The sequence below is a fragment of the Vigna unguiculata genome, chromosome 9 (assembly GCF_037176805.1).
Source record: "Vigna unguiculata cultivar grain cowpea cultivar isolate G323 ecotype 2 chromosome 9, ASM3717680v1, whole genome shotgun sequence".
Lineage (NCBI taxonomy): Eukaryota > Viridiplantae > Streptophyta > Magnoliopsida > Fabales > Fabaceae > Vigna > Vigna unguiculata.
Genome location: NC_140800.1, coordinates 29,047,826 through 29,072,915, shown reverse-complemented (window position 1 = coordinate 29,072,915; position 25,090 = coordinate 29,047,826). Strand labels below are relative to the sequence as shown.

At 31.2% G+C, this 25,090-nt stretch overlaps 1 protein-coding gene across 2 annotated transcripts; it reads right to left on the bottom strand.

Moving 5' to 3' along the window:
• Positions 1–4,656: 4,656 nt before the first annotated feature.
• On the bottom strand, positions 4,657–11,941 carry LOC114164732 (BTB/POZ domain protein TNFAIP protein). 2 transcript variants are annotated; one of them, XM_028049484.2, is made up of 10 exons: positions 11,494–11,940; positions 10,915–11,012; positions 10,747–10,789; positions 9,832–9,914; positions 9,689–9,753; positions 8,370–8,425; positions 5,865–5,924; positions 5,588–5,620; positions 5,222–5,287; positions 4,657–5,135 (listed from the first exon to the last, which is right to left on the bottom strand). In XM_028049484.2, exons 1-10 carry the CDS (start codon positions 11,869–11,871, stop codon positions 5,091–5,093), a joined length of 927 nt encoding a protein of 308 aa, XP_027905285.1. In that variant the 5' UTR covers positions 11,872–11,940; the 3' UTR covers positions 4,657–5,090. The 2 variants fall into 2 exon arrangements, with proteins under 2 accessions (XP_027905285.1, XP_027905286.1); XM_028049485.2 differs by lacking the exon at positions 5,865–5,924 and having other exon boundaries at positions 11,494–11,941.
• Between the last annotated feature and the right edge of the window lie 13,149 nt (positions 11,942–25,090).

The window sequence follows — 25,090 nt, the reverse complement described above, 5'->3', positions numbered from 1 at the left end:
GGCCGGCCCGTTTAGGCCCGACCCGCATAAGACCTGCACAACGCGGGCTGGCCTGCCCCGCCCCGCATACTTTATGCGGGCTGAAAATACTGGCCCGCCCCGCATACTCCTTGGCCCGCTTTTTTTTTAATTTTTTTTTAATTTTTATGATAAAACTTTCAATGTTTAAAAATTGGGAAACTTTAAGAAGTTCACAAAATTAAGTAAAGACTTTGGGGAATTAGATGATAAATTGATAATTCAACATTTTCATCATATTCATACTATGACATACACAATGTATTCTTTAAATTTTAGCACATTAAAAATTACATAATACTTGTCTTTTCCAGTTATACAAGAATTTGAAACGTTAATGCAAGAGTCCATAAAAGAAGTAATTAATATACACAAGTGCAAGTTTTTTTTTTTTAATTTTATGCGGGCTTGCTGGCTAGCCCGCGCGGGCCGCGGGCTTATGTGGGCCGAGCCCCTGCGGGCTTGCGGCTGGCCCGCCCCACGTTTTTTCTGCGGGGCTACAGGTTGGGCCCGCGGGCCAGGCTCTAATTGCCATCCCTAGTACCACCTGCAACATCATCCATCTGCTCCTGTGTAACGCATTACACAATCATCCCCAAACACAAGCAAATAAGGTGAGCTCAACAAAATAAAACTGCACTACACAATATAATAAATAACCATACATTATTCCAACAGTTTTAATACTCCCAAGTCTCATCACATAGTATATTATTCTCTCATAACCAACCAGTTTCTTTTCCTACGCCCCAACGCCTCTTGGGAAGAACAATCAATAACCCTTACATGTTCACCAAAACCCAATAAAAGCATTACTTTCCTTAGGACTTACAAGCAACCACTCTTGCCTGCTCACCGAAACTCGACAAGAGCACAACCCTTACCTGTTCACCAAAATCCAATAAGGGCGTTGCTTTTCCTAAGACTCACAAGCCATAATCCTTAATCCTCGACTTCCAAATCTTCCTCTGGACGCCTCTTGATTCTACACCCTTTGGTGATTACATTGATCGATCTTTGTTGCCACGAGTGTTTACTCGCCCTTCGACTATAGGTCACCACCTAATAGTCCACACACGGGAATAAATTTGTCACGGCCACAATCCGTAACACCAAGTGGAGTTCTCCAATACGAACTACAGTTCGTATTTGTCCCAATACTACTAAACTCGTCGGATAACACCGAGGAGGGCAATCTTTTGGAACCCATCCGTACGAGCCACGATCTCGTACATTCCACTAGACTTCCAAAACCACTAGGTTACAACCTCGAGTGACCACGTGTTACCCCATTACAAGTTGCACTCGTAATTGGGCCCCCAACAAAGTATCACATCAATACCTCCTCCAAAGCTATGTAGAATCCCTCGCGTAATCCATCACTGCATCCAAAATCGCCTAGCACAACATCCACGTCGCTAAGTTAACTCGCGTTCTAGACCACCTGGCAGAACATTTTGCGCCAACTCACTGAATTTTGGTCAAAGCCCAGTTCTACAACGCACCGCCTAGCGGGATCACTTTCGTCGCCAAGCGCCAACTATCGGGTTTTACTCTAGAGTTCACTTTGTGGCCTATCTCCTGACGGTTTAAACCGTTCTGCCAGACGCCACACCAGTTACTGGTAATTTACTAGTATTTGGCACTCTATAATAGGTTCCAATGAACCTATTTACACAAGACACTCAGTTCACGCAAAACATGCATCCATGACAAGTAAATACACTTTTATATTATTAAGTTGAACTAAACTACACAATATCACATGATCATACATCAAACATAACCATATTCTTGCTTTTATACATCCCGAGAATCATAATAAATCCACATAAAACCATCAAAACAAAGTGTTATTCCCACCACATAATCCTGGATAACCAAACAATATACAAACCAAGAACATAACCATTGTCCCAAAATGTCGTACGGGCAATAAAATAGTAATAATGATAATAATAAAAAAATAACAACAATAGCAATAATAATAATAATAATAATAATAATAAACGAAACAATAAAAATAAAAATAATAATAATGAAAATAATAATAAAATAAAATGAAATAATAATAAAACAAATACTAATAAGATAAAATAGTAATATAAAATAATTATTATTATTATAATAATAATAATAATACAATAAAGCAATAATCTATAACAATATATAAAGAGGGTTCTCTCTTTTATGTCCACATTTCATAATGTCAATTCTACCATTTACAATATAATTATTTATTAAATATTTTAAAATTAACGATTACTTTTACCTATTTTTTTATAAAATTGTTTATCTTTTTTTTCTTTATTTATTCATCAACAATTAATTTTTTTATTCATTTCACTTTATTTTTAATAAATATAAATTTATTTTATATATTAACTTAATAATATTACAATATTATCATTTACTAACATACTGTCATTCATATTTAAAGAATGTGTACACACAGACGCGGTAGCGCCTGTGTATGCTAGTAATAAATAATAATTATAATAAAATCATAAATAAAATAGAACAATGATAATAAAATAATAGTAAAATAAAAAAAAAATAATAAAGATAATTATAAAATAAAATGAAATGAAATGAAAATAATAATAAAAATAAAATAATAAAAATAAAAATAGTAATAATAATAATAATATAAATAATTATTATTATTATTACTATTATAATAATAATAATAATAAAACGAAATTTTAAAAATAAAAATAAAAATAAAAATAATAAAATAAAATAAAACAATAATAATAAAACAATAATATTAATAAAATAATAATAATGATAAAATAAAGCTATAATAATAAAACAACATTATATCAATAAAATAAAACGATGATAATAATAACAATAATAATAAAATAATAATAATATTAAATTAAATAATAATACTACTAAAAATAATTATAAAATGAAATTAATAATAATAAGAAGAAGAATCAGAATAATAATAATAGTAATAGTAATAATAATAATAACGTAAAATAATAATAATTATAATAATAATAATAAGGCTTAAATACCTTTTTTGTCCTTATTTTCGTAGTGTTTGTTGCGGATGGTCCTCATTTTGACAGAATGTTTAAAATAGTCCTCATTTTTATCGAATTTTTAAAATTGTCCTCATTTTCGTGTTTTATTTGATCATTTTCTGTATCCCGTTTAAATCATTAACGGAGCATTGTACAGGTGGCACGATTTGTTTAGGATGTGTTATGTGTACTATACATACAAACCATGTCACCTGTACAATGCTTCGTTAATAATTTAAACGGAGTTACAGAAAAGGATCAAATAAAACACGAATTGCGAAAATAAGGATCATTTTAAACATTCGGTAAAAATGAGGACCATTTTAAACATTTTGTCAAAATGAGGGTCATCCGCAACAAACACTACCAAAATGAGGACCAAAAAAGTATTTAAGCCTAATAATATAAAACGAAACTTTAAAAAATAAAAATAATAATAATAAAATAAAATGAAAAATAATAACAAAATAATAATATTAATAAGATAAAATAATAATAATAAAATAAATCAATAATAATAAACAATAATAATGATAATAAAATTAACGATAAAATAAAACAATGATATATGTTAATTATTTTGTATTATGAGACTCTGATTTACAATCACATATATGTTAATTCTTCAAACCTATCATGTAATATTATCTCTAAGATCGGTTTTAAGGCTAATGTCTCTTAAATAAATTAAAGGAGTTATTTTATTTCTGTTCCGATATATGTAGTAGTTCAATAATGTATTAAGAATTAAAGTCAATGAGAGTTAAAATACACTTTTCTTCTTCTTACTTCTTTTAAGTGCTTTTTAAGAGCAAAATTATAAAAAAAAATATATCATATTTCAAAATAAACAATACCTCCATAATAATTTCATATCATGTTATCATTGTCCAAGAGATTATTTAATAATAGCATAAAAAAATAAGTTTCTAGTTTTATTTTATTCCTTTGTTTAACCTGCTTATTTTGAAAATAAGCATTTTCTACTTAGTTTGATAAACAAATATTATTTCAAAATTAATAATTATTTCAAAAAGAAATTAAGTTTAAGGAAACCTATATTTAATCTTCAAAGCCTGACCGGAAAAGAAATTTATAATTTGTTTAAAAATAGTTATATCGAATTAAAACAACTTTAGGAATTATGTTCCAACAAAATTTTTATATTTTTCCTCTAATGAGGACATTTATTAAAAATTATCGTCTTATCTCCTTTGATTTATTATTTTTGTATTCATTTATAGATTACAATTACTATATTTTTAAAAGAAATCATTTAAATTTAAAAGTAATGTTGTGCCAACGTCAATTATTTATAATTCTAAAATATAATTTATATATTTAAAAATATTTAACTATTACAAATTTAATTACAATATATTTTTATATATTTAAAAATATATATTACTATAACATTTACCGCATATTAAGCACATATCTTTTTAACCAGAACTAATCATGGAATCGGACTTTCACCAAACTTTAGCTTTATTTTGGACACTTACATTAAATGGAAGTTTTTTTCCCATGCCGCAATAGACCACAATTCAAATGAAGACAAATAATCCATTTTGCCACCCAGAAAATAAAAAGTCAACTGTAAAAAAAATGAGAAGTCAAGAATATTTCAATTATGTTTACGTGGTTTGAAAATAAAAGAAAAAGCACAACAGCTCCACTACTACTTGCACTTAACTTTATATGCGCTTAACTATTAGAAGTACAATGTTGTAAACTTATAAATTGCTGTTCAATCATAATGGTCATGATAAAAAATTACATTTACAAATTAATATATCAAAATTAAACTTCAAATAATGAGGAACCATACATACAAAATTGATCAAGCAGACAAAGCCGGGACAATTCAGAGGAAAAATACTACCTGCATGTTTGTTTCATGTTGGATAACTTTTTTGATCCGGGTCAAGTTACGAGATAGCAGCTTCTTTCTTCAACATGCAAATGAACCCGCTAAAAGCAAAACATTGGTGGGAGTGTGGGACAGCTCTATTGCAGAAAGTAAATATGTGGTTATCTTTCACCCAACATTCCGTCAAGGAGCGCAGCTTCTTCCTCCTGCGTGTAAGACAACGCAAACCACGTAAATGAAGAGTCAAACTTAACCAAAAAGAATATCACTTTGAAAGAATAAAACCACACACCACCAAGGCATTAAACTCAGTCTCTTCATCTATAGCGCTGGTGACAGCAGGATCCTCAAGCAGTTCCTGTTCACAGAAGTTGAGATTAGCAACTTCTTGTGATCTTGAAATCAGAAATTTTATTTCCCTTCCCCTAAACTTGGGCACTAATATCGATAAATATAATGTGAGTGTATTAAGCATCCCTACATATGGAATACACCAGTGCAAAGCAAATAAGGACCGTTATACTAAAAGGACAGTCTGAAGTTGTAAGGAAGTTTTAATTGTTTGCGAAAACCAAATTGCCAAATTAACTGCGACACATGGGATCTGAGAAAGGAAATAGCGACCAAACTCTCTAGCAAGCGTCAAGTGTCAACTTACATCGTCAGCAATTTGCAAAATTCCATTCTGATCCTGCAGTGAAAGGTTAAATTAATTATGTATGGCTTTTGAATATTGGTTTCACAAACAATCAGATATACTGTGGGAACCAAGAGTACTTTGATACTAAGTTCACATTGGTGTTTTGGAACAGTTTCCACTCAAATCAACTATATAATTAGTTTGATCCGAGAAAAAACGTGACTGGAAAATGAAATGTGGCAATCGTTCAACAGAGGAAATAGTTGGTTTTAAGAAGCTTCACAGGGAAGCTTACCTTCACAGCTACAAAAAGAAGTGGATCAGATGGTGTATATATCATGTAATATGCTTCTTCCTGCAGCAAATTGATGTAAATAAGCATGCCTGGTGTATACATCATGTTAGCTTTTTGATACCCATACTTTCTACATTAGGTCAGTGCCAGAGCCTAGAGGTTACTTCAGTAGAATATAAAGAAGCACTTTAACTATAGATGTATAATAAAAATAAAAGTCATAAACAATATGCATTAATAGCAGAAAGAAAAGCTAAGGTGACTAAACCGCACAACCATCCACTCACTGGCTGTAAGATGATTTATAATTTCTCACGGCTGTCAAGTGCCAACTATACTAAGGCATCAATTTGAGGGTACCACAGAAATAGTTGACAACAATATTATTGGGTGCGGCAAAGATACCATGCAACAAGTTTATCACCAACATTATCATCAAGACAACAATCAAAAATAAATATTAGTGCTATAGGAAAGTATCCCCTAATTGGCGCCTATATGTTGGCTATTAAAATTAGGAATTCATGTGAAAATTTTCTGATTTATTTTCATCATTTTCCTGAAATTAGAGACGTTAATTCATGTTAAACTCATTCAAGCTAAGAATTTCCCAAGCAATTCAGAAATATTTTATTCCTATTCGATTATTACAATATTAGAAAGAAAATCATTTGAAACATGAGATTGAAACCGTATCTCCTATTTGAGATTTAAATTTTTCTTCCCACCATATCATTTTATTTGTAACTTTTAAATAACTCTGCCTCAAATTATTTGCCACTTTCTAACATCAGGAAGGAAGTACTATTTAATTGCTTTTTCTCAATACCACCATCAAGAAATAAATACAATATGAGATGTATAGTTAGACTCCCTTCATTCCTATTACCTAATTCATTAGTAGTTAAGAAATCAGTTAGTTTACAGCAATAAATTTTCCATAAATTTATTTTTTTTCAAACTACTTATTCTTCTCTTTTCAACTCTATTCGTTCCATTCTGTGACAAACTGAGGTTTTGACACAGGTATTAGGGAATTCAATTAATATTATGAATTTGATAGAAACATCGCGTAACTTACCAATACACCCTTTACCCTAAAACTACCTACTCATTTACTTTTATTACACAATAATTCTATTACCTTATTTCTCGTTTAGGCTTAATAGGTTTTTTCTCCAAATATTTGAGGGATTTATTCAATGTTATCCCTCAATTTTTTATCCTCAATTTAGTCATCATTTTATTTAAAAGGAATCAATGTTGTATTTTTCATTAAATTAGTGTTGACACTACTTGAGAAGTGATTACATGTCAGTGACTCTGGGCTTCTCCAACACTTCAATCTCTCTGTTTTTATTTACCGCACCTCTACGGCCACTTTTGGAAAGTCAAAACAGGTGCATTGAGTAGAAGGGTGAAAGGTTAGAGAAGTCCAGAATTATTGACACCTGGTCACCTTACGGACAGTGTCAATGTCAATTTAATAGAATAGACCACATTGACTCCTTTTAAATAAAATGAGGACTGAACTTAGGGAAAAAAAATTGAGGGATCACATTAAATAAATCACCCAAATATTGGAACTAATAAACCTATTAAGCCTTCTGTTTATAAGGGGAATAATTTGATAGAAAACTATGTAACTTCCCGATAAACCCTCTATATTATAATTACTTACTCATTTACTCTTATTGCACAATAATCCTATTACCTTAGTTCTCGTTTATAATGGGATTAAACTAACTTCACATAGAGCAAGGAAATCAGTTATCTACGTCAAATTTTACTATCTAATTTTCCTAAAATATTCTTCTCATAAAAGAAAGAGTACATATTATGATAGTGTAACCAAAGGTCAAACATTAATAAAAAGTATTTTAGGGAAAGTACCACTAAATGAAATAAAGGTAGTTAACGTTTGCTTATATTTGAAAACCAAAAAAGTGTGATTTTTATGCTTATTGATGATAATTGAGATAGTACTGTAGATATTGATTAAAGACGGTCCTGAGAAAAAAAAAAAAAAACTAATGTCTCATTGATTTAGTAAAATAACAACTAAAGATAAAAAAGATTTTTCTCTCTAAAATGTCATATAGGGTGGAAGGAGGAAGCAATTATTAGTGAATACCGAAAATAAGGCAAGGTACAAACAAACTTCAACGAGAGGCATTTTTCTTTTCAACCAAGAAGCTTTATGGTGAGGCCTTTTAACAAACTAACACGTTTGTTTGTTCATCTTCATTACTATGTTCGCATTTATTATTTTCAAGTGTTAGTTAGCAAGACTCTGATTACAAAATGAGATATTTAAAGTATACAACATTCATTAAGAAAGTTAGTCAATAATATATGTGTACCAGAGAAGAATAAAAGTCTCAACATGTCAAATAGATTAAAAATGTCAAAACATCCTAATTCCAGAAAATAAAAAAATAACAGGGAAGTTTTTCTTCTGTTAAAGATAAACATATTTGTGCAATTGAAGGTAGATAAAATTACCACACTGAAGTTTACAATTTCTACACCTTCAGTAGGCAAGCTGTCTCCTTTATCGTCTGCAAAATAGGAATCATCGTCCATTAATTTTAGACATGCAATTCAAATGTTTTGCATCATGTTATCACTTTATCATTCTCGGATTATCATAAGTTGATCTTCATTCCAGCTTACTACAGTGAAGAAACAAAAGTTGGGCAATAAATTGACATCTGCCAAGATATTACCTTTTTATTTAATCTATTTGATAAGATTAAAGATGGCAATAGGGGAAATGGAAAATGGGAGTGGTGCATGTAAAGCATGTTTCTTCTCCATATCAAAATCAGAAACACAATAGTAGACAAAGTGAAAGAATGACTGTACAAGATAAGCCATAATTCTTATGGATAAAAAGGTACGTAAGAAAGACATCGTTTTACCAAACAAAAGTTCTTGACCCAACTTACACATGAAGACTGAATTCGAGACATAAACAAGTAATCTTCAAAAGCTTAAAATTGTCAGTTTTGCAATGTATTGCGAATTTAGTGTTGGTCAGACAACTGCGGAAGTAACGGGTAGATAGAACTAACAAACTGCCAATATCTAAATGCCGAGCAACTCCATTTATTATTTATGCTTGTATGCTAGAAAATTCACTTTTATATAAAGGGAAGATTAACTTCCCTGAAAACAATTAACCAAAAATTGTGATGGGTTTATGAAAGGAATACAACAAAGAGAAAGGTGTCTTTTAAACCAAAGAGAAATGTACAAACAGCAAGACCAAACTACAACATGGACGTATTTCTCACATAAATTCCAAAGTTTTAAGATTAGAGAACACATCCTTCTGAGGAATCCTATAAAGCCAGAGAGACTAAAGAGATCTTAGCAAGCACTATTATGCATAACTCAGCGCATGAAAATGTGTGTATATGGTACCACACCTATTTATGCTGTGTGCTCTCTAACAGCTGCAGTAACCGCTCCCTATGTGTTACAGATGTCAGTGCTTATTATACACCTCCACAACTGTGAATTCATCACTGTGACTATTGCACCTTATTCATCTATTAGAAGACTCTAGAACACCATTAGTTAGGCCAGGATCCCTTAGGTTTATGGGCCTTATTTCATGACCACAAGGCACCATGGCATGATAGTTAACTTTCCTTCAACCATTCTTATGCTTTTGGCCTACACTAATAGCACCCTATAAGCAAGCTATGTAGAATCTTTGTGACATTAACAGCCATGTTGTGCTAGAATATTTCTCGATTATCTAACTATAAGACATTACTATTGTCGTAAAAACAAAAAACAAAAGAATTTCTTGCCTGTATGAAAGTCAAATATGTCCTCTTCCGAATAACAAAATCCACCACGGGCCGTATAACAGTATCTAATATGGACAGACAAAAAATGTAGTGATCAAACAAAAATCTATGACATTTTGAATCAAAATAAAAGACAGACATACCCACTATTAACCAGATACAAATGTATCTTGGCAAGTGCATAAGCTGCGGCGGGCAGAATAGATTCAAGCTCCTCATCACTGACCTAAAGCACAGATAAAGTAAGAATTGGAATGAAGCATTCAAATACAAAGAAAACCTTTTCTCACCAAGCAGGGTCAGTTACATGGATGGACCAAATAAAAGGATGCCGTGGTGTTTTCTCAAAAAAAGTTCAAAACCCAATTCAATGAACTACTAATTTCATAAAGATTTGAGAAAGCTTTAGGTTAGATGTCAATTGCCTAATTTAGCCCTCACTACTACAAATTCTAATATTACATGGGAATCTTTTTGCAAATTTGTTAAAAAAATTTACAAGAAAAGGCTTTTTCCTGCTACTTTTTCTAAGAATTTTAATTGGCACGTAATTCCTTCGTGGGTAATTATTTCCTACAAAATTATAAAATTTGCAAGTATTTCCTACAAAATTTGTTGCGAAAAGTGTTTTATACAAAATATTTTGCAAAAAAAATGGTAACAATTTCCTGCAAATTTTTTTTTTCATAACAAAATTTATAAATATTTCCTACAAAAAAAATTCAAAACAAAATTGACAGGAAATATGAGTTTTTTTAGTAGTGCCTCCCCATTTATCTAGGTGTGAGACTATATATAATGTAATGGTTGGCAATAACACAGAGGCTGAGTTAGAATTGATGATTCATCAAGAAATAAAAACAAAATATATTTTCCCTTGATAACAAGCAATAAGGTTTTATTATTGAAGAAGGGCGAATATTTTAAATTAGTTCAAGAGTTTGATAAAGAGACCATATCAACATCAAAACTAATTGTTAACCTCATTTTTAAGCTTCTGTGAACAGGTGAGGAATACATAAACGAAGTGGGACACGGAATGCAGAATGGAAACTTACATCCGACCATCCATTAGGTGTGTGCTTCACTATCTGGACAGGCCTGCAGTTAAAATTCCACAATCTATAGTCAATAAATATTTAAAAGACTGGTCAACAAAATTCCAGCTTATCAGCAGAGTGATGATTAAAGGGCAGGGATTCAATATTTAGAAACCTTTAACTTACATGTCAGCAGGGCAGAGCAACAAACAGTCATCTCCTTGAGAACTCGTGAACTCTCTCCTTACAACGCATTCTAAGGAAAGGTTATTAGCCGGGTCAACCTGTCACCAAGTCATTCACAATTTGTCACACTCCCAAAACCCAAGAACGTTGGATTGCATATTCTATTAATAAGTTATGTTATTCCATATTCTTTTGAGAAATGTGAATATTTAGAATGTATAATATATATCCGTAAGCTCACATTTCTCATATTTTTGTTTGACATATAATTAGACAATAATTGTCGTTCTAGTTCTAATAATTTTTTTTAAAACTTTAACGACATATAAATAGCATTTCAACTATTGATTAATATTAACATATTAATATTATTAAAATCTTACCACTTGATGAAATAACAAAGAATTAACCCTAACATTCCAATTTATAACAATGTCAACAGCCTTCCTATCAAATCTCAGCGACCAAAATTGCACAATGACAGGAAATAATTGTCCATAACCACAACAACAGATATTTTGATGCAAAACCACGTGTTCTATACAAATTACATTTTAATTGAATCCAAAAGGAACTCACTAGAGTGGCAAGTCGATCCATGGAAGCGCTAAGAACTTTGCCTCGTTCGTCGACGACGAATCCCGCCGGTGGTTTGGGAAGTGACGTCGGAAGTGGAGGCAATGGAGCAAGATTGTAAACGGAGTTGGAATCGGTAGTTATAGGTTTGCTCTTACTATTCTTTTTCTTTTTGTTGTTGTTTTTTGAGTTTCTGTTGTTAGAAGAACGCTTCTTCGGTGGAACGGTGGAAGACTCCGAGGCTCTGCAGATAACAGGACGGAGCGTAGGGTTGGGAAGCGAAAACGAGGGAAAACGCGCTTTGTTGAGCTTCGATGGAAGAAGAAAGGGCAATTCAAGCCTTAGCGAGGAAGGAAGAGCGTTGAAGGTTGTTGTCGCCATTTCTTCTGTAAATATCTGCAAGCGAAGGTGTTAGGAGGCAAAACGAGAGATAAAGGAAACACCGTAACAAAGAAAATAAGATGAGTAAATTAATAATATATAAGCGAAATAAGTTATTTCTTATAAATAAAATAGATATATGATTTGTAGTATAAATTTTTTATTTTAATTCGTAAATGATCTCAAGTTCATTTTTTCTGTATCCGTTCATTTATACTTTTATTTTTCATGTTTAATATTTTATACATTCGAAATAAATTTTGATAAAAAAACATTATAATGGTAAAATATGAAATTAAAATAATGTTAAAATTAAGCTTCAACTCATTTATAAAATACTATAATATACACCAAATTGCTTTGTTATCTATATATGAAAAAAAAAAATACTTTTATCCGATTCATTTTCAAAGTGTGAGGCCCACTTTCTTTGCTATAAGTTAATGGGTCCAGCACTATTCAGTAAAAGTTCATAACCAGCCTTTGTTCCTGGGAGCTAGACATGTCAAAGTGAATCAACCTCGCTTATACGGGTTGGCTCATCACGAGTCGGGTTGAAAATGAGTGAATCCAACCCGGCTCATTTTATGGTGAGCCATAAATTTTGCAATTCAGCTCAACCCACCACGAGTTGGTGAGTTAAGTGGATTCGCTCACCAACCCACATAAAAAAAAGTATTTATGTATTTATTTTTAAGTATTCAAATATTTAAATAATTTTTTAAACAATCCATGAGATAACAATCAGAATAAAATCAAGAATCAATGTTTTCATCATGCTCACCACCAATATATGATGAATTATTTCCAAGAAAGTGTCCATATAGTCTAAAAAAACATGGCTAATATTACACATTTTCTGTCATGTTATTCAATAAAATATAAATAAAAAACCTACACATGTTTGTCATACTAATTTAGAAAAAATTGTTTATAAAACGGTTGCTTGAGTAATTTACTATAAAGATTATAGGTAAAGATGAAAGTATCAACGTACATAACTTGATAATCAAATTGATTAAACATTCAAACTATTCAAATATTATTGAGCAACATTTTAACATTTAAAAATATGAAATTGTGAACCTATATAATTAGAAGTAGTAAATAATTATTAAAAAAATTAAAAAAACATTGTAAAAAAATGTTGGTGGGTTAAGTGAGTCAACCCACCCTCAACCCGGCTCAAACCCGTTTAACCCGTGGGTTAAGTGAGCCGGGTTGAGTTCAACCCACTTTTTAAAAAGTTGAATTTTTCTCAACCCAACCCGACTCGAACTCGTGGTGAGCCGGGTTGGCTCATGGGTTGAAACCCATTTTGACATCTCTACTAGGAGTCTGTCCAGTTGTCTTCATTTCCCATTTTGCTACCTTTCCACAGACATCTCACTTACCCTCTCTCTTTTTCTCCAACAAAACTCTGTTAGGGCTTGAACAAGCTTCCCCTACGAGCTAGTCAAAAGTTTTCTCCAAGTAAGTAACCTCTCAACCTCTGCTCCTTTTCCGTTTTCAGCTTCGAAACTCTGGTTATACCTTAAGCCTTGTCTTGGTCTCATTTTTGTCCCCTTGTGTTTCTGTTTCAGCTCTTTAAGCTTCCTAGTACTGGTGCTTCTCCCACTATGTGATTTTCTCCTTAAGCTTAGTTTCACTCAAAGGTAAGGGAAGTTAAGGTTTTGCATGTTTTAAGTTATTTTGCTGAGTTTTGGTTCTATTTCGTGCTCTTGATGATTGTGTGGTGCTTTTGATGTATGAGAATAAACTGTGTGTTGTTCTGAGTGAATTTCTGATTTTGCATGCGTGAACAGTGGAGAAAACCTGGTGTTTTTGCCTAAGCAAGCAAGTCTCGCCCAAGTGAGAATCTTAGAAACTCTTCCAGGTTACTGCTCGAGCTGTCGCTCAGGCGATGTGCTCCAGTTTTGAGTGAAAAGTAATCTTGCTCAAGCGAGGAGGTCTCGCCTAAGCGAGAAATTGTAGAAACCTCATTATTCCACTGCTCGAGCTCTCGCCTAGGTAGAGATGGCAAATAAACCCGTCCCCGTGGGTATTACTCGAACCTGTCCTCGTTTTGGCGGGGAATCCCCGCATTGACTGGGTATGGGTATGGGTATGGGGAATCCCCGACTTTTTCAATTGGGTATGGGGATGGGTATGGGGATGTACATATCTCCGCCATAATACCCGTCCCCGTTTAAATTATTAAAATATTCTCAATTAATTAAATAACCATACATATATATATATATATATATTATTTTTTATTTCTTCTAATTGTTTGGTTTGTCATGAAAGTCATTCGCATCTCAATTATATTTTTTATCTTATCATAACCTTTATGTAATTATGTTAAAAAGATGTATGTCAATTAAAATTTTTTATGTCTCACATTTGAATATTTCTATTATTTTTTAATATTTTTATTTATTGTATATTTTTCTTTCACATGAGAATGTTTAATACTCTCAATTTAAGTATTTAATAGCAAAACCTTTTGTTACTAGGTAATATAAAAAAAAATCATTTACTTATTCTTATTATTAATTTTTTTTTCATTTGAAGAACTCTTTTGTTTCACTAAAATAATTTTTGTTATTTCTCAACCACCTCAGTATATATGTTGATATTTGAAAAATTTTATTAGACCTCTAAGATATTTTTCAACTTATCATATCCTTAATTATACATTTGTTTTCCTTTGTGCGATTTCTTTCAATAGTCTCTCAAATTGTTTGTAAAAATTTGTTAATTTTTTAATCTTTTATTTCTTGTTTATTTTCATTATGTAGACTACTATTTCGATATATTTTATCTAATTATTTTTTATTTTCTAACTCATTATCAATCATATTCTAATTTTTTTACTATAATTGTATAAATAACTTTTATTTACTACAATATAAAAATTTAATGTAATTGTCATGAATATTTTTTTATCACCATCCAACATAATTGAAGTTCAAAAGATATCAGATCTATATTAAAAGTTTATTATTATGATTATTATTTGTTCTTTGTATCATTTTGATCAAGTAATGTATTATAACTTTTATTAGTGTATAAAAAAGAGATTCATTATAATTTAAAAGATTGAAGTAAACAAACATTTAAAATATATTTTAATTTGAATTTTTGTTTTCCTTTTATATTTTTTAAAAAAAATTTAAATTTTATCAACTAGGTTTTATTAATGTTTGCAAATTTAATAAATGTGTTGGTTCTCATGAAATCTTATTTGGTATTATAATCTAAAATGTAAACAATTATAATTTATTTTAAACTTTTATTATGATTATTATTTGTTCTTTGTATCATTTTGATCAAATGATATATTATAACTTTTATTAGTGTATAAAAAAGAGATTCCTTAGAATTTAAAAGATTGAGGTAAACAAACATTTAAAATGTATTTTAATTTGAATATTTGTTTTCCTTCTATATTTTTTAAAAAATATTTTAAAATATTATCAACTAGGTTTCATTAATGTTTGTAAATTTAATAAATGTGTTGGTTCTCATGAAATTTTATTTGGTATTATAATCTAAAATGTAAACAATTATAATTTATTTTAAACTTTTATTATGATTATTATTTATTGTTTGTATCATTTTGATCAAATGATGTATTATAACTTTTATTTGTGTATAAAAAACAGATTTATTAGAATTTAAAAGATTGAAGTAAACAAACATTTAAAATATATTTTAATTTGAATATTTGTTTTTCTTTTATATTTTAAAAAAAAATATTTTTAAATTTTATCAACTATGTTTCATTAATATTTGCAAATTTAATAATTATTTTGATTCTCATGAAATTTTATTTGGTATTATAATCTAAAATGTAAACAATTATAATTTATTTTAAAGTATTTGATATCGAAGAAACAACCATCCTTCTAGTATTGAATATTTGATAATATTATGTTTCCTTTATCATAATTTTTTATTATTTTATAAAAATTAATTAAAATTAATAATGATGTAGTAAGACAATGGGTATGTGTATGGGTACGAGATTATACCTATTATCCGGTGGGGATGAGACAAAAGTTTGATACTCGTTGGGTTTGGGTATGGGGATGAAATTTTTTTACGGGGATGGGTACGGGATAGCGAAACTCGTGTCTGCCCTGCCCTGTTGCCATCCCTACGCCTAGGCGAAAATGGCTCACTTGAGCGAAAGAACCTCTATCGCCTGAGCGAGTACTTCCAGCTTAAGCGAGACTGTGTAGGGACGTGCTCTAGCATTGTTCTCTTCTATGTTTTGGTTGTTGGTTGCATGATTGAGTGATTTACCTTAAATGCATGAAGTATGATGTTGTGTATGGTTTATGAGATTAAATGAGGCTGAGACTTTGTTGTAGTGTATATGGAATGAATCATGGATTGATTGGTTGGTTGAGCATTGGCTTTAAATTATAATGCTTTAAATAAAATTGTGGTTCTGGTGTGAGAAACATAAATGTGGTGTGAGATAGACGTAATTCCATGAAACTCTTGGTGAGATTCCATGGTGGTGTTGTGTATATAATTAGATAAGGATTCAAGTAAGGATGCATCTTGAAACTCTAAAAAATCAGTTAGTCTCACATAGAACGAACTGATTCAAGTGGTGAGAGTAGCATGAGACCCTAGTCTTTGGCAGGATAATGACCCTATATGATTGAAGACTAACCTTGTGCGTGGTAGGGTGAAACTCATTGGCAATGGCTCTACAGAGCAGTAGACACCACCACCAAGTGCATGCATCTAGTGAATTCGATCTTATTATATGTATTTGGATAATTGAGTCATAATGTCATGTTTGTTTGCTATCACATTATTGTATGCCTACTATTTTCCATGTTTATGATCTGTTTCAATTTCTGCTTGCTATAACATGTTCAAAATTTCCTTTTACTCTAGGTTACCCTTTTGCTTGTGTTTATTTTCTTGAGTGGTTTTTCCTTTTGCAATGATCATCAATTTATTGGCGTGAGCATATGTGGAAATCGGTCATCAGGATGGTGGAAATGCGGCAATGTAGTATACAAGGTTGGATTTGGCTCTATAGAGCATCTTTAGGGGCATGGTTGCCTGTGTAATCTTTTGCTTTATGAGCAAGCTTTTTGGACAACTGTCAAACTCTTAAATTCCGATTTGTTCATGACATCATGGTGTGTCTTAGTCTTTCTTTTTAAATATATTTATGGATAACTATAATTGTTGATACATATATACTCTTTATCTTGTGCTCGATTTCATATTATATTATGTGATGTTTTATTTAATAGAATTATTCTATTTAAATAGGATGTCACACAAAGTATCAGAACAATTAGCCAAATTTTTTTCTCGAGAGAAAATTAATTTTCTTTTAAATATCAATAAAAAAGAAAAATAAGTTATAAAATTCTGCATGTGTAAAATATTTTTATATTATTTTTTTCCAAAAATAAAGTTTTCGTTATAGATTATTTACTTCTCTTATAAAATACTTTTAAATAAAGGTATCCAAATAAGTTTTCTTTTAAAAAAAAGTATTTAGTAGGAACTAATTCTGAGTATAATATTTTATATATGTAACTTCCACATGATAAAGTCCAAACGAAAGTGATTCATGACTAGAATTTTAAATTAAATTAAAGGTTTAGAATAATACACTTTTAAGGTTAAGCAAAAACTTTACAGTGAATGGTTTATTTTTAGGTTAAATATATTTTTTGTCTTATTTTTTAGTGAAAAGTGGAATTATTCCATTTTTCAAACTTGGACTAATTCGGTTTCTGATAACTGTTGTTGACGCGATCAAATTAATACTACTTGTCTATAACAACTTCAGTATTATTGTAATACTCCATTTAAGTAATATCCTTAATTTAAATAAAATGTCATATAGATAGGTAGAAGAAACAAATCCGGGAGTTTAACCACTACTCCTTACAATATACAAAAAAATAAAACTAGAAGAAATCAAGGCACACCACGATGCCAGATACAAAGTATAATACAAGAACTTGACAGTAGTTATTAAAGTACTAAAGGACAAAACAGTACATGGGCCATAACCCTATGAGAAAGCCCAAGACAGTAGAATCCAGCCCAGATGGGCTACGCAGCGGAACCATCACCTCCCTGTTGCCCCCGGGTGTTCCTCGCATCTGCTCACATCAATAAATTGATGATTATCGCAAAAGGAGAAGAACCACACACAATCAATCAAACAAGCAAAAGGGTAAGCTAGAGTATAAAACAGTTTATCATATAGTTACATGCTATTTCACATTCCAATCAGTATATCTCATCCAAACATGTTATGACCTTTCAAACAATACACTATGACTCATACTCGACTAATCCGGATACATATAATTTAGTAGGATTCAGCGGATGCTTGCACTTGTGGTGGACTTCTCTGCTCACCCCCGAGCTAAGTGTTACAATGTTACAATGTCTCAACCCCCACACACAAGGTTAGCCCTTGATGAATTTCAAGCCTCCTGCTACTCTCACCACAAGAGTCAGTCCGCTCTATGTGAGACTAACTGACTCCTTAGAGCGTCAGGATGCAACCTTACCTTGAGTCCTTACTAAATTATATAGATGGGGCACCACCATGAACTCCCACTAACAAGGGTCATGGAATTACGTCCCGACCACTGAAGCACCACCATAAGGTCTTACCTAGAGTCTCATGGAATTACGTCCTGACAACATACCAATCATATTCAAACAATCATGTAATATTTATCATGCTTATAAATCTCATGCCAACCTTTATAATCCATCCTCATACATGTTCCATGTTGAATCCATTCCAAATCATCCTTCCCAATCCATGAATATAGAAGTGTAATTCATACCGACACCATGGCACTTTGACTATCAACCATCTCATACAAGTCACATGCCAAGGTCATGTTAAACTTATCAATCACAGACCATAAACCATTCAACTCATACCCATTCGCCCAATTCATGCTTTTAAAAGTAATTGAATCAATCCACAAGTTCAAGTTAAAGTAAGGAATTAAAATTCTGCACCAATTCTCGCTTAAGCTAGACTAATCTCACTTAAGCTAGACTGGTCTCGCTTAAGCTAGAAATTCTCGCTTAAACTAGACTGATCTCGCTTAAGCTAAAATCTCTCGCTTAAGCTAAACTAACAGATTTTCAATGGTTTCAACATGTAAAAACACAAAATCCCATACAACAAAAATTTAAGAAAATACAAGCAAATTGTATAAAACGTTGGCATCATATTTCATGCTTTAAAAGGGTGAACAAATCAATCACGGGAGCATACAAACATTTAAACAAATGTGTTGTCAATCTCGCTCAAGCTAAGGAGCTCTCGCTCAAGCTAAGGAGCTCTCGCTCAGGCGACAGGGTCTCTCGCTCAAGCAAAAAGCTTTTGCTTAAGCGAGATTGAAAACAGAGAGTACTTCGAGTTCTCGCTCAAGCTAGCCCATCTCGCTCAAGCGAGAGGCCTTCACTCAGGTGAGCACTCGAAACTAAAGGGGGCGAGTTACTGTCATTCTCGCTTAAGTGAGAGCTCCTCGCTTAGGCGAGAGCTTCCCATTTGGGCGAGAAACAACTCACTTAGGCGAGCATAGCATATCTCACCTGCTCTCACACATGCAAAGCCAAAAATCCATCCAGAAACAATAACCGATTATTTTCACACCATCAAAAGCACATCAAATTATCAAGAGCACCCAACGGAACCAAAACAAGCACATTATTTATAAAAGCATGAAAAATCCTAACTTCCCTCACCTAGACAGATGCTAGTGGAAAGCACAGGCACCTACGACAAAGAACCCAATAGCTCCAGGAGCATACTCAAGAGCTGAGAACAATGGCACAGAATGAAAACAGGATTACTACGGTGAACCCTAACAGGAACCGCGAAAACAAGCTGGAGAAGAAAGAGCATGAGTGGAAGAATAACTTACATGGGCAGAACATGAGAGGGTTAGGTTGGTTTAGGGGTTTTGGGATGCCCTATGGGCTAGCCTTAGGCCCAACTGACTAAGAGAGGCCCTTAAATTTTAGGACATAATTAAAGTGAGTCTTACAATTATTAAGAAAGTAGTCAACAAAACAGAAATGATAAAGTAATCCAAAGTCGTCTCTCAACGAACACATAATTGTTTTTTAACAAATTAGTTCTTATAAAAACTATCCAAAAGAGTTAGTCAAATAAAATTTAAAATGTAAGAGGATTAAGATAAAGAAAGAAATAAAATTTAAAAAGATAAAAAAATAAAAAAATAAAATCAATAGTAAAGAAAACAAGTTGATTCCACTGTTTTTCCAACGTAGGATTCATCATTGGTTTCCTAAAAATTATTGGTATTGATTGCTTGTTTAAGACTTCAAATTAATCAATATAACTTCTCAATTAATTTGTTGGCATCCTTACTTTTAACCAAAGTAATTTTCCAATCAAAAGCAAGAACCTTGTAGATTAATCATAGTAAATTTAACCAAAGTAACTTCTCAATTAAATATTACTAATCCTAATCATGTTCATTCTTTTACCTCTTATATCTAGTAAAAAACTAATTAACCAAAGTAACTTCTTGATTAATTTTAATCTAAGTTTTCACCTCTAATCAAAGTAACTTCTCAATTATTAGCAAAAAGTCATTCAATCATATGAAAGTTTCTAAAGTTTAATCAAAGTAACTTCTCAATTAAAACTTAAAAACCATTGGACTCATACAATTGTTATGTTATGTAGATTTAACACTATACTAACTTGCTACAATGTAAAAATAATTACTTTTACTAAATTAGGAACCAAAAGACATAGATGAAAATAAATCTCAACAAGAATCAAAAGAACAAACAAATTTATTCAAATCTTAGAATCCAATTAAGAAATTACAGTAGAACTAACCCTTGAAGCTTAGCCTTCCATCTTCCATGGATTGCAAAAGAAAAATAAAAAAATAGAAGAAGAAAGTAGAGATGGAGAATGGAATTAACCCCCTAAAGGATTTCTAAACTTAGAAGTGTCGAGCTTGTCCTTTATGCTTCCCCCTTGGTCTCCTTATATAAGACTTGGATTGGACTTTTCTCTTGCTAAAATCTCTCAAATATAGTTTAAGATAAAGATAAAGATAAATATTATTTATCTTTATAGTGATTATGAATATTTAACAATATTTGGAGAGATAGTCAGTTTAAAAATATTTAGAAAATATAGTTGGTTAATAATTTATGATATAATTAAATAAATTAATTATTTAAAGATATCTCATAAATTATCACCAAATAATATTTGCATTAATTTTCTAAATAAGCCATTTTCAATCCTATAGTCCAAATTTGTTGGGAAATCCAAAAAGATGAATAACTTAAACCTCTCTCGTTTGACCAGTCTTTGACTAGATTTGAACATTTGATCAGAGTTTGACTAGTTGACCATTTGACTGTCCATTGACAAGATGACGCATGGAAGCTCCTCTCTCTCCAGGGTTTCTTGCTGCTAGGTTCTTGCTGTGTTAGGGTCTCCGGTTTGTGGGGGAGAGAAGAAGATGATGACATGACATCATTTGGTTGGTTGAATTTTGAGTGCTTGGATACCGCCACATGTAATTCTCTGATTGGTTAGTTTAATAAATGGAGGATTGCCATATGGCATGATCTGAGTGCATTTAGTTTATGAGTGGAAAAGGGGGTGAAAATAGACAAAGGCAAGAGTGTAGAAGTAGGTTTTCTGAGACCTATTTGGAAAGAAGGGAGTGTATAAGTAGTGTATGGGATGCAAAAGTGATTTTTCCAGAACTTGCTGATTTTAGCCTTATTTAATGGTGTTTTGTAATTTCAATCAATTTATTTGCACACCTTAAATGATCTTAATATTAAGTTCAGCTGCATCAACAAACGTTAAAATATCCAAAAATAATTTATGCAACTAAAAATCACTTTTTAAGACATTTTTATCACACAAACTCAAATAACCTAATTATCAGACCTATCAATTAAATCACTTTTTAGACATACAAATCCAATTAAATATCCAGAATTAAACATTAAATGAGGACAAAAATATGAACTCATCATCCAAATACAATAATTAAATCATTTTAAACAAATTAACAAATTTTAGATTTTGTGAAGTTTATTTAACGTTTCAAATGTTTTTCATGATTATATTTGAGTTGTTTACACCATTTTACACATTTATGTTTCAGTGTTAACTTGTAAGTGCATTTAAAACGTTAAATAAACTTAACAAATTTTGGTTAAAATAACAAAATACATAATACATACATTTCTAAAGATGAGGGACTAGATTGGTATGAAGTTTTGAAGAGTGAGTAATTTCAATTTTAACTAAAAGTTAATAACAAAACAATTATTTAATCCTTAATTTTATTTATTTGATTAACCTATATAAGAAGTCGTTAAATCATCTTCTTTTAAGTTTTGACTTTGTGTTCTAGTGGAAAATTTTGTAATTCACCAAAAGTAGATTGAAAAATGTATGATGTAGATATGATGTTTCATTATTTTTTTAATTCCATAAAGAAGTTAAGATAATGAAAGGTTATTTTTAAAGGAAAAAGGAGTCAATGATTTTTATTAAGCGTTAAAAACATCATGTTTTATTTGAAATATGGTGTTTTAAATAAATAATGAATCATATAAGATATAAATGTTTCATTTGACAAATGTTACAATTCTATGCAATATTATTTTTATGTTTGGTATAGCATAGACATACTAAAATGAAAAATGGATAGAAGGGTGCTAACCCATACTTGAAGCATCAAAGAGTTAAAGTGGTTTTTCCTTGACAAATTCCTTGAACCATGTATTATTAGTTCTACAAGAACTATCTACTTCATACAACATTTCAATTATACAAATCAAGGAAATGCACATTGTTTAAGAAGATGAGTACATCCAAATACATTCATCAATATCAAACTCTTCACATGAAAGGAAGACGTACAAAAAGAGCTAAAGTTGCTCGATAGCTACAAATAATATCACAATGGCTACTTTCCTCAAAATATTTAGACCAATAAAAGCTTCGTGTTTGTCTTAGCAAGCTAGAAGAAGGTATCAATATTTCATGCATCAATTGATAATCAACCTCTCTAGTGAGCAAGACTCGTGATCATTGATCAGTCTAGGTACAAACTATTTATTTAGTGATAATTGGCATTATAGTGTGTAAGGTGACATAAAAACTCCTTTTTTAAAATGTAAGGTCGACTTTTGTCCCTGCTTGACGGGTGGGTCTTGCAGTCAAGCTCCCTTTTGTCTTTGCACTCGAGGGCCAATTTCTGTCTGCCCGAGGAAACCTTTACACATCTTCATTACCTTTGGGGAGGCCTACACCCCATAAAAACTGTCTACCTAAGACTATCCCCCGGTCCGTAGGTTCTGGCACAAGGTTAAAATTCTAGCTCTTCCATAATGGTATCTCACTTATTTTATTTATTTTTACATTTAATTATCATTTCATTTTTTGGATTTTATTTTATATTTAAGGTTTTATTCAATAAAAGTCTATATGACATGTTTTGTTTAATGATTTTATACTATTAAATAAGATGTTACAATGTCAATAAATATTGCCTTAGTAAATTAATTAATAAATCTATTATTTAATTTATTTATGAAGATTTTATCATACTCCAACAAATAAGTCAAATAATTAATATTAATAATCAAATGTAATTTATCTGTTATATTTTGACTTGAATAATAGCACTAATATATAACATGGAAAACTTAATTTTTAATAAGTTATGAAAAAATCAAATAAGTATTTAATTATGACTTAAATAAGTATATATATATATATATATATATATATATATATATATATATATATATATATATATATATATATATATATAACGTAACAAATTTACATGATTAATAGAACAAGAATCCATAATAGACATATTTTGTTGGTTAATTTAAAAGTAAACATTTTCATAAACTTTACAATAACTTAAAATTTAATTAATAATAGTTTGTTCTTATATAATTTAATTCCGATTGTATTTATTTTATTTAAACTTATGAAATGTTTGGTAAAACTCATTTTCTTTTGAAAATTATAAGTGTCCAGTTAAATAAATAGGATTAGCCAGCTCACTTGTCCACTTTTTCAAATGTCCTATCAACTTTCTCACCACCTTTTCTCTAAACCTTTCTCCATTTGTTAGCTACTATTCCTTTCCTTTCTCACTCAGTTCTCATTCGTTTCTTGAGCAGAGGCAGTGTTTGGAAGTGTTGAGGAGATTCCAAGCTTGTCCACTGATCAAAATCGTGGATAGGGTAAACTACTCTCATCTTTAACTCAAAAGGGGGAAAAATTGAGTTGTTTCTGTTCCCCATTTTCCTGTGTACATAAGAATTTTGTTACTCTCATGAACTCCTAGAGTTGTGGTGCAAACATTCATGCTCTTGAGTCGCTGTTCTGATAACCTATTGGTTTTCTGCTACTCTTAGGTCGTTTGTGAGGTTTGTGGCGTTTGTTCCTTTTAGGGCTTTTTCTTCGCAAGTTTGATTTCAGTTATGAGGTAAGGGGAGCTAGGTTATTCTTTTAGATTTCGAAATAAATTATTTATCCCAGTATTTGATTGCATTTTGATGTGTTGGCTTGATGAATGTACTGAATTGGAGTGGTTGTGTTGTTTTTGGTTAGGGGATTTTTGGTTTTGCATGCAACAATCAATGAAAATCTACTATTCTAGCTTAAGCGAGAATTTCTTGCTTAAGCGAGATCAGTCTCGTCCAAGCGAGAGAAATCTAGCTTAAGCGAGAACCTCCTAGCTCAAGTGAGAGAAATTTAGCTTAAGCGAGAATAACAAAATTCCATTTTGCTCTCTATTCGAGTTTTAACTTAAGCAAACATTTCTAGCTTAAGCAAGCTCGCCCAAGTGTGTGAAATCTAACTTAAGTGAGAACTGTAACATCCCTAAGGAATATTACTAATATTTAATAAATAAAATCCGAAATAAAAATAAATACCTCATTTAATATACAACCCTTTCCCAAAAACACGTGAAATTTAAAACTTTAATATACATGTCATAAAACTAGGAGTCCCTAATTTATAAAACTAAAACAATATTCACATGGCTCCCAAAGGGTTACATATTTATCTCAAAATCAAAATAATAACATATAAACAAAATTCCCAGCTATCCCTTGCTCTGAGTCTATGTATCTCCTGGCCCACCTGTCAAATCATCTGCTCCCG

Coding starts and splice junctions, on each gene's coding strand:
- LOC114164732 (XM_028049484.2), bottom strand. CDS start 11,871: ATGGCGACAACAACCTTCAACGCTCTTCCTTCCTCGCTAAGGCTTGAA. Junction 8,426..9,688: donor CATATTTGACTTTCATACAG/GCAAGAAATTCT, acceptor CCTATTTTGCAG/ACGATAAAGGAGACAGCTTG. Junction 5,621..5,864: donor TTCTTTTTGTAGCTGTGAAG/GTAAGCTTCCCT, acceptor CTTTCACTGCAG/GATCAGAATGGAATTTTGCA.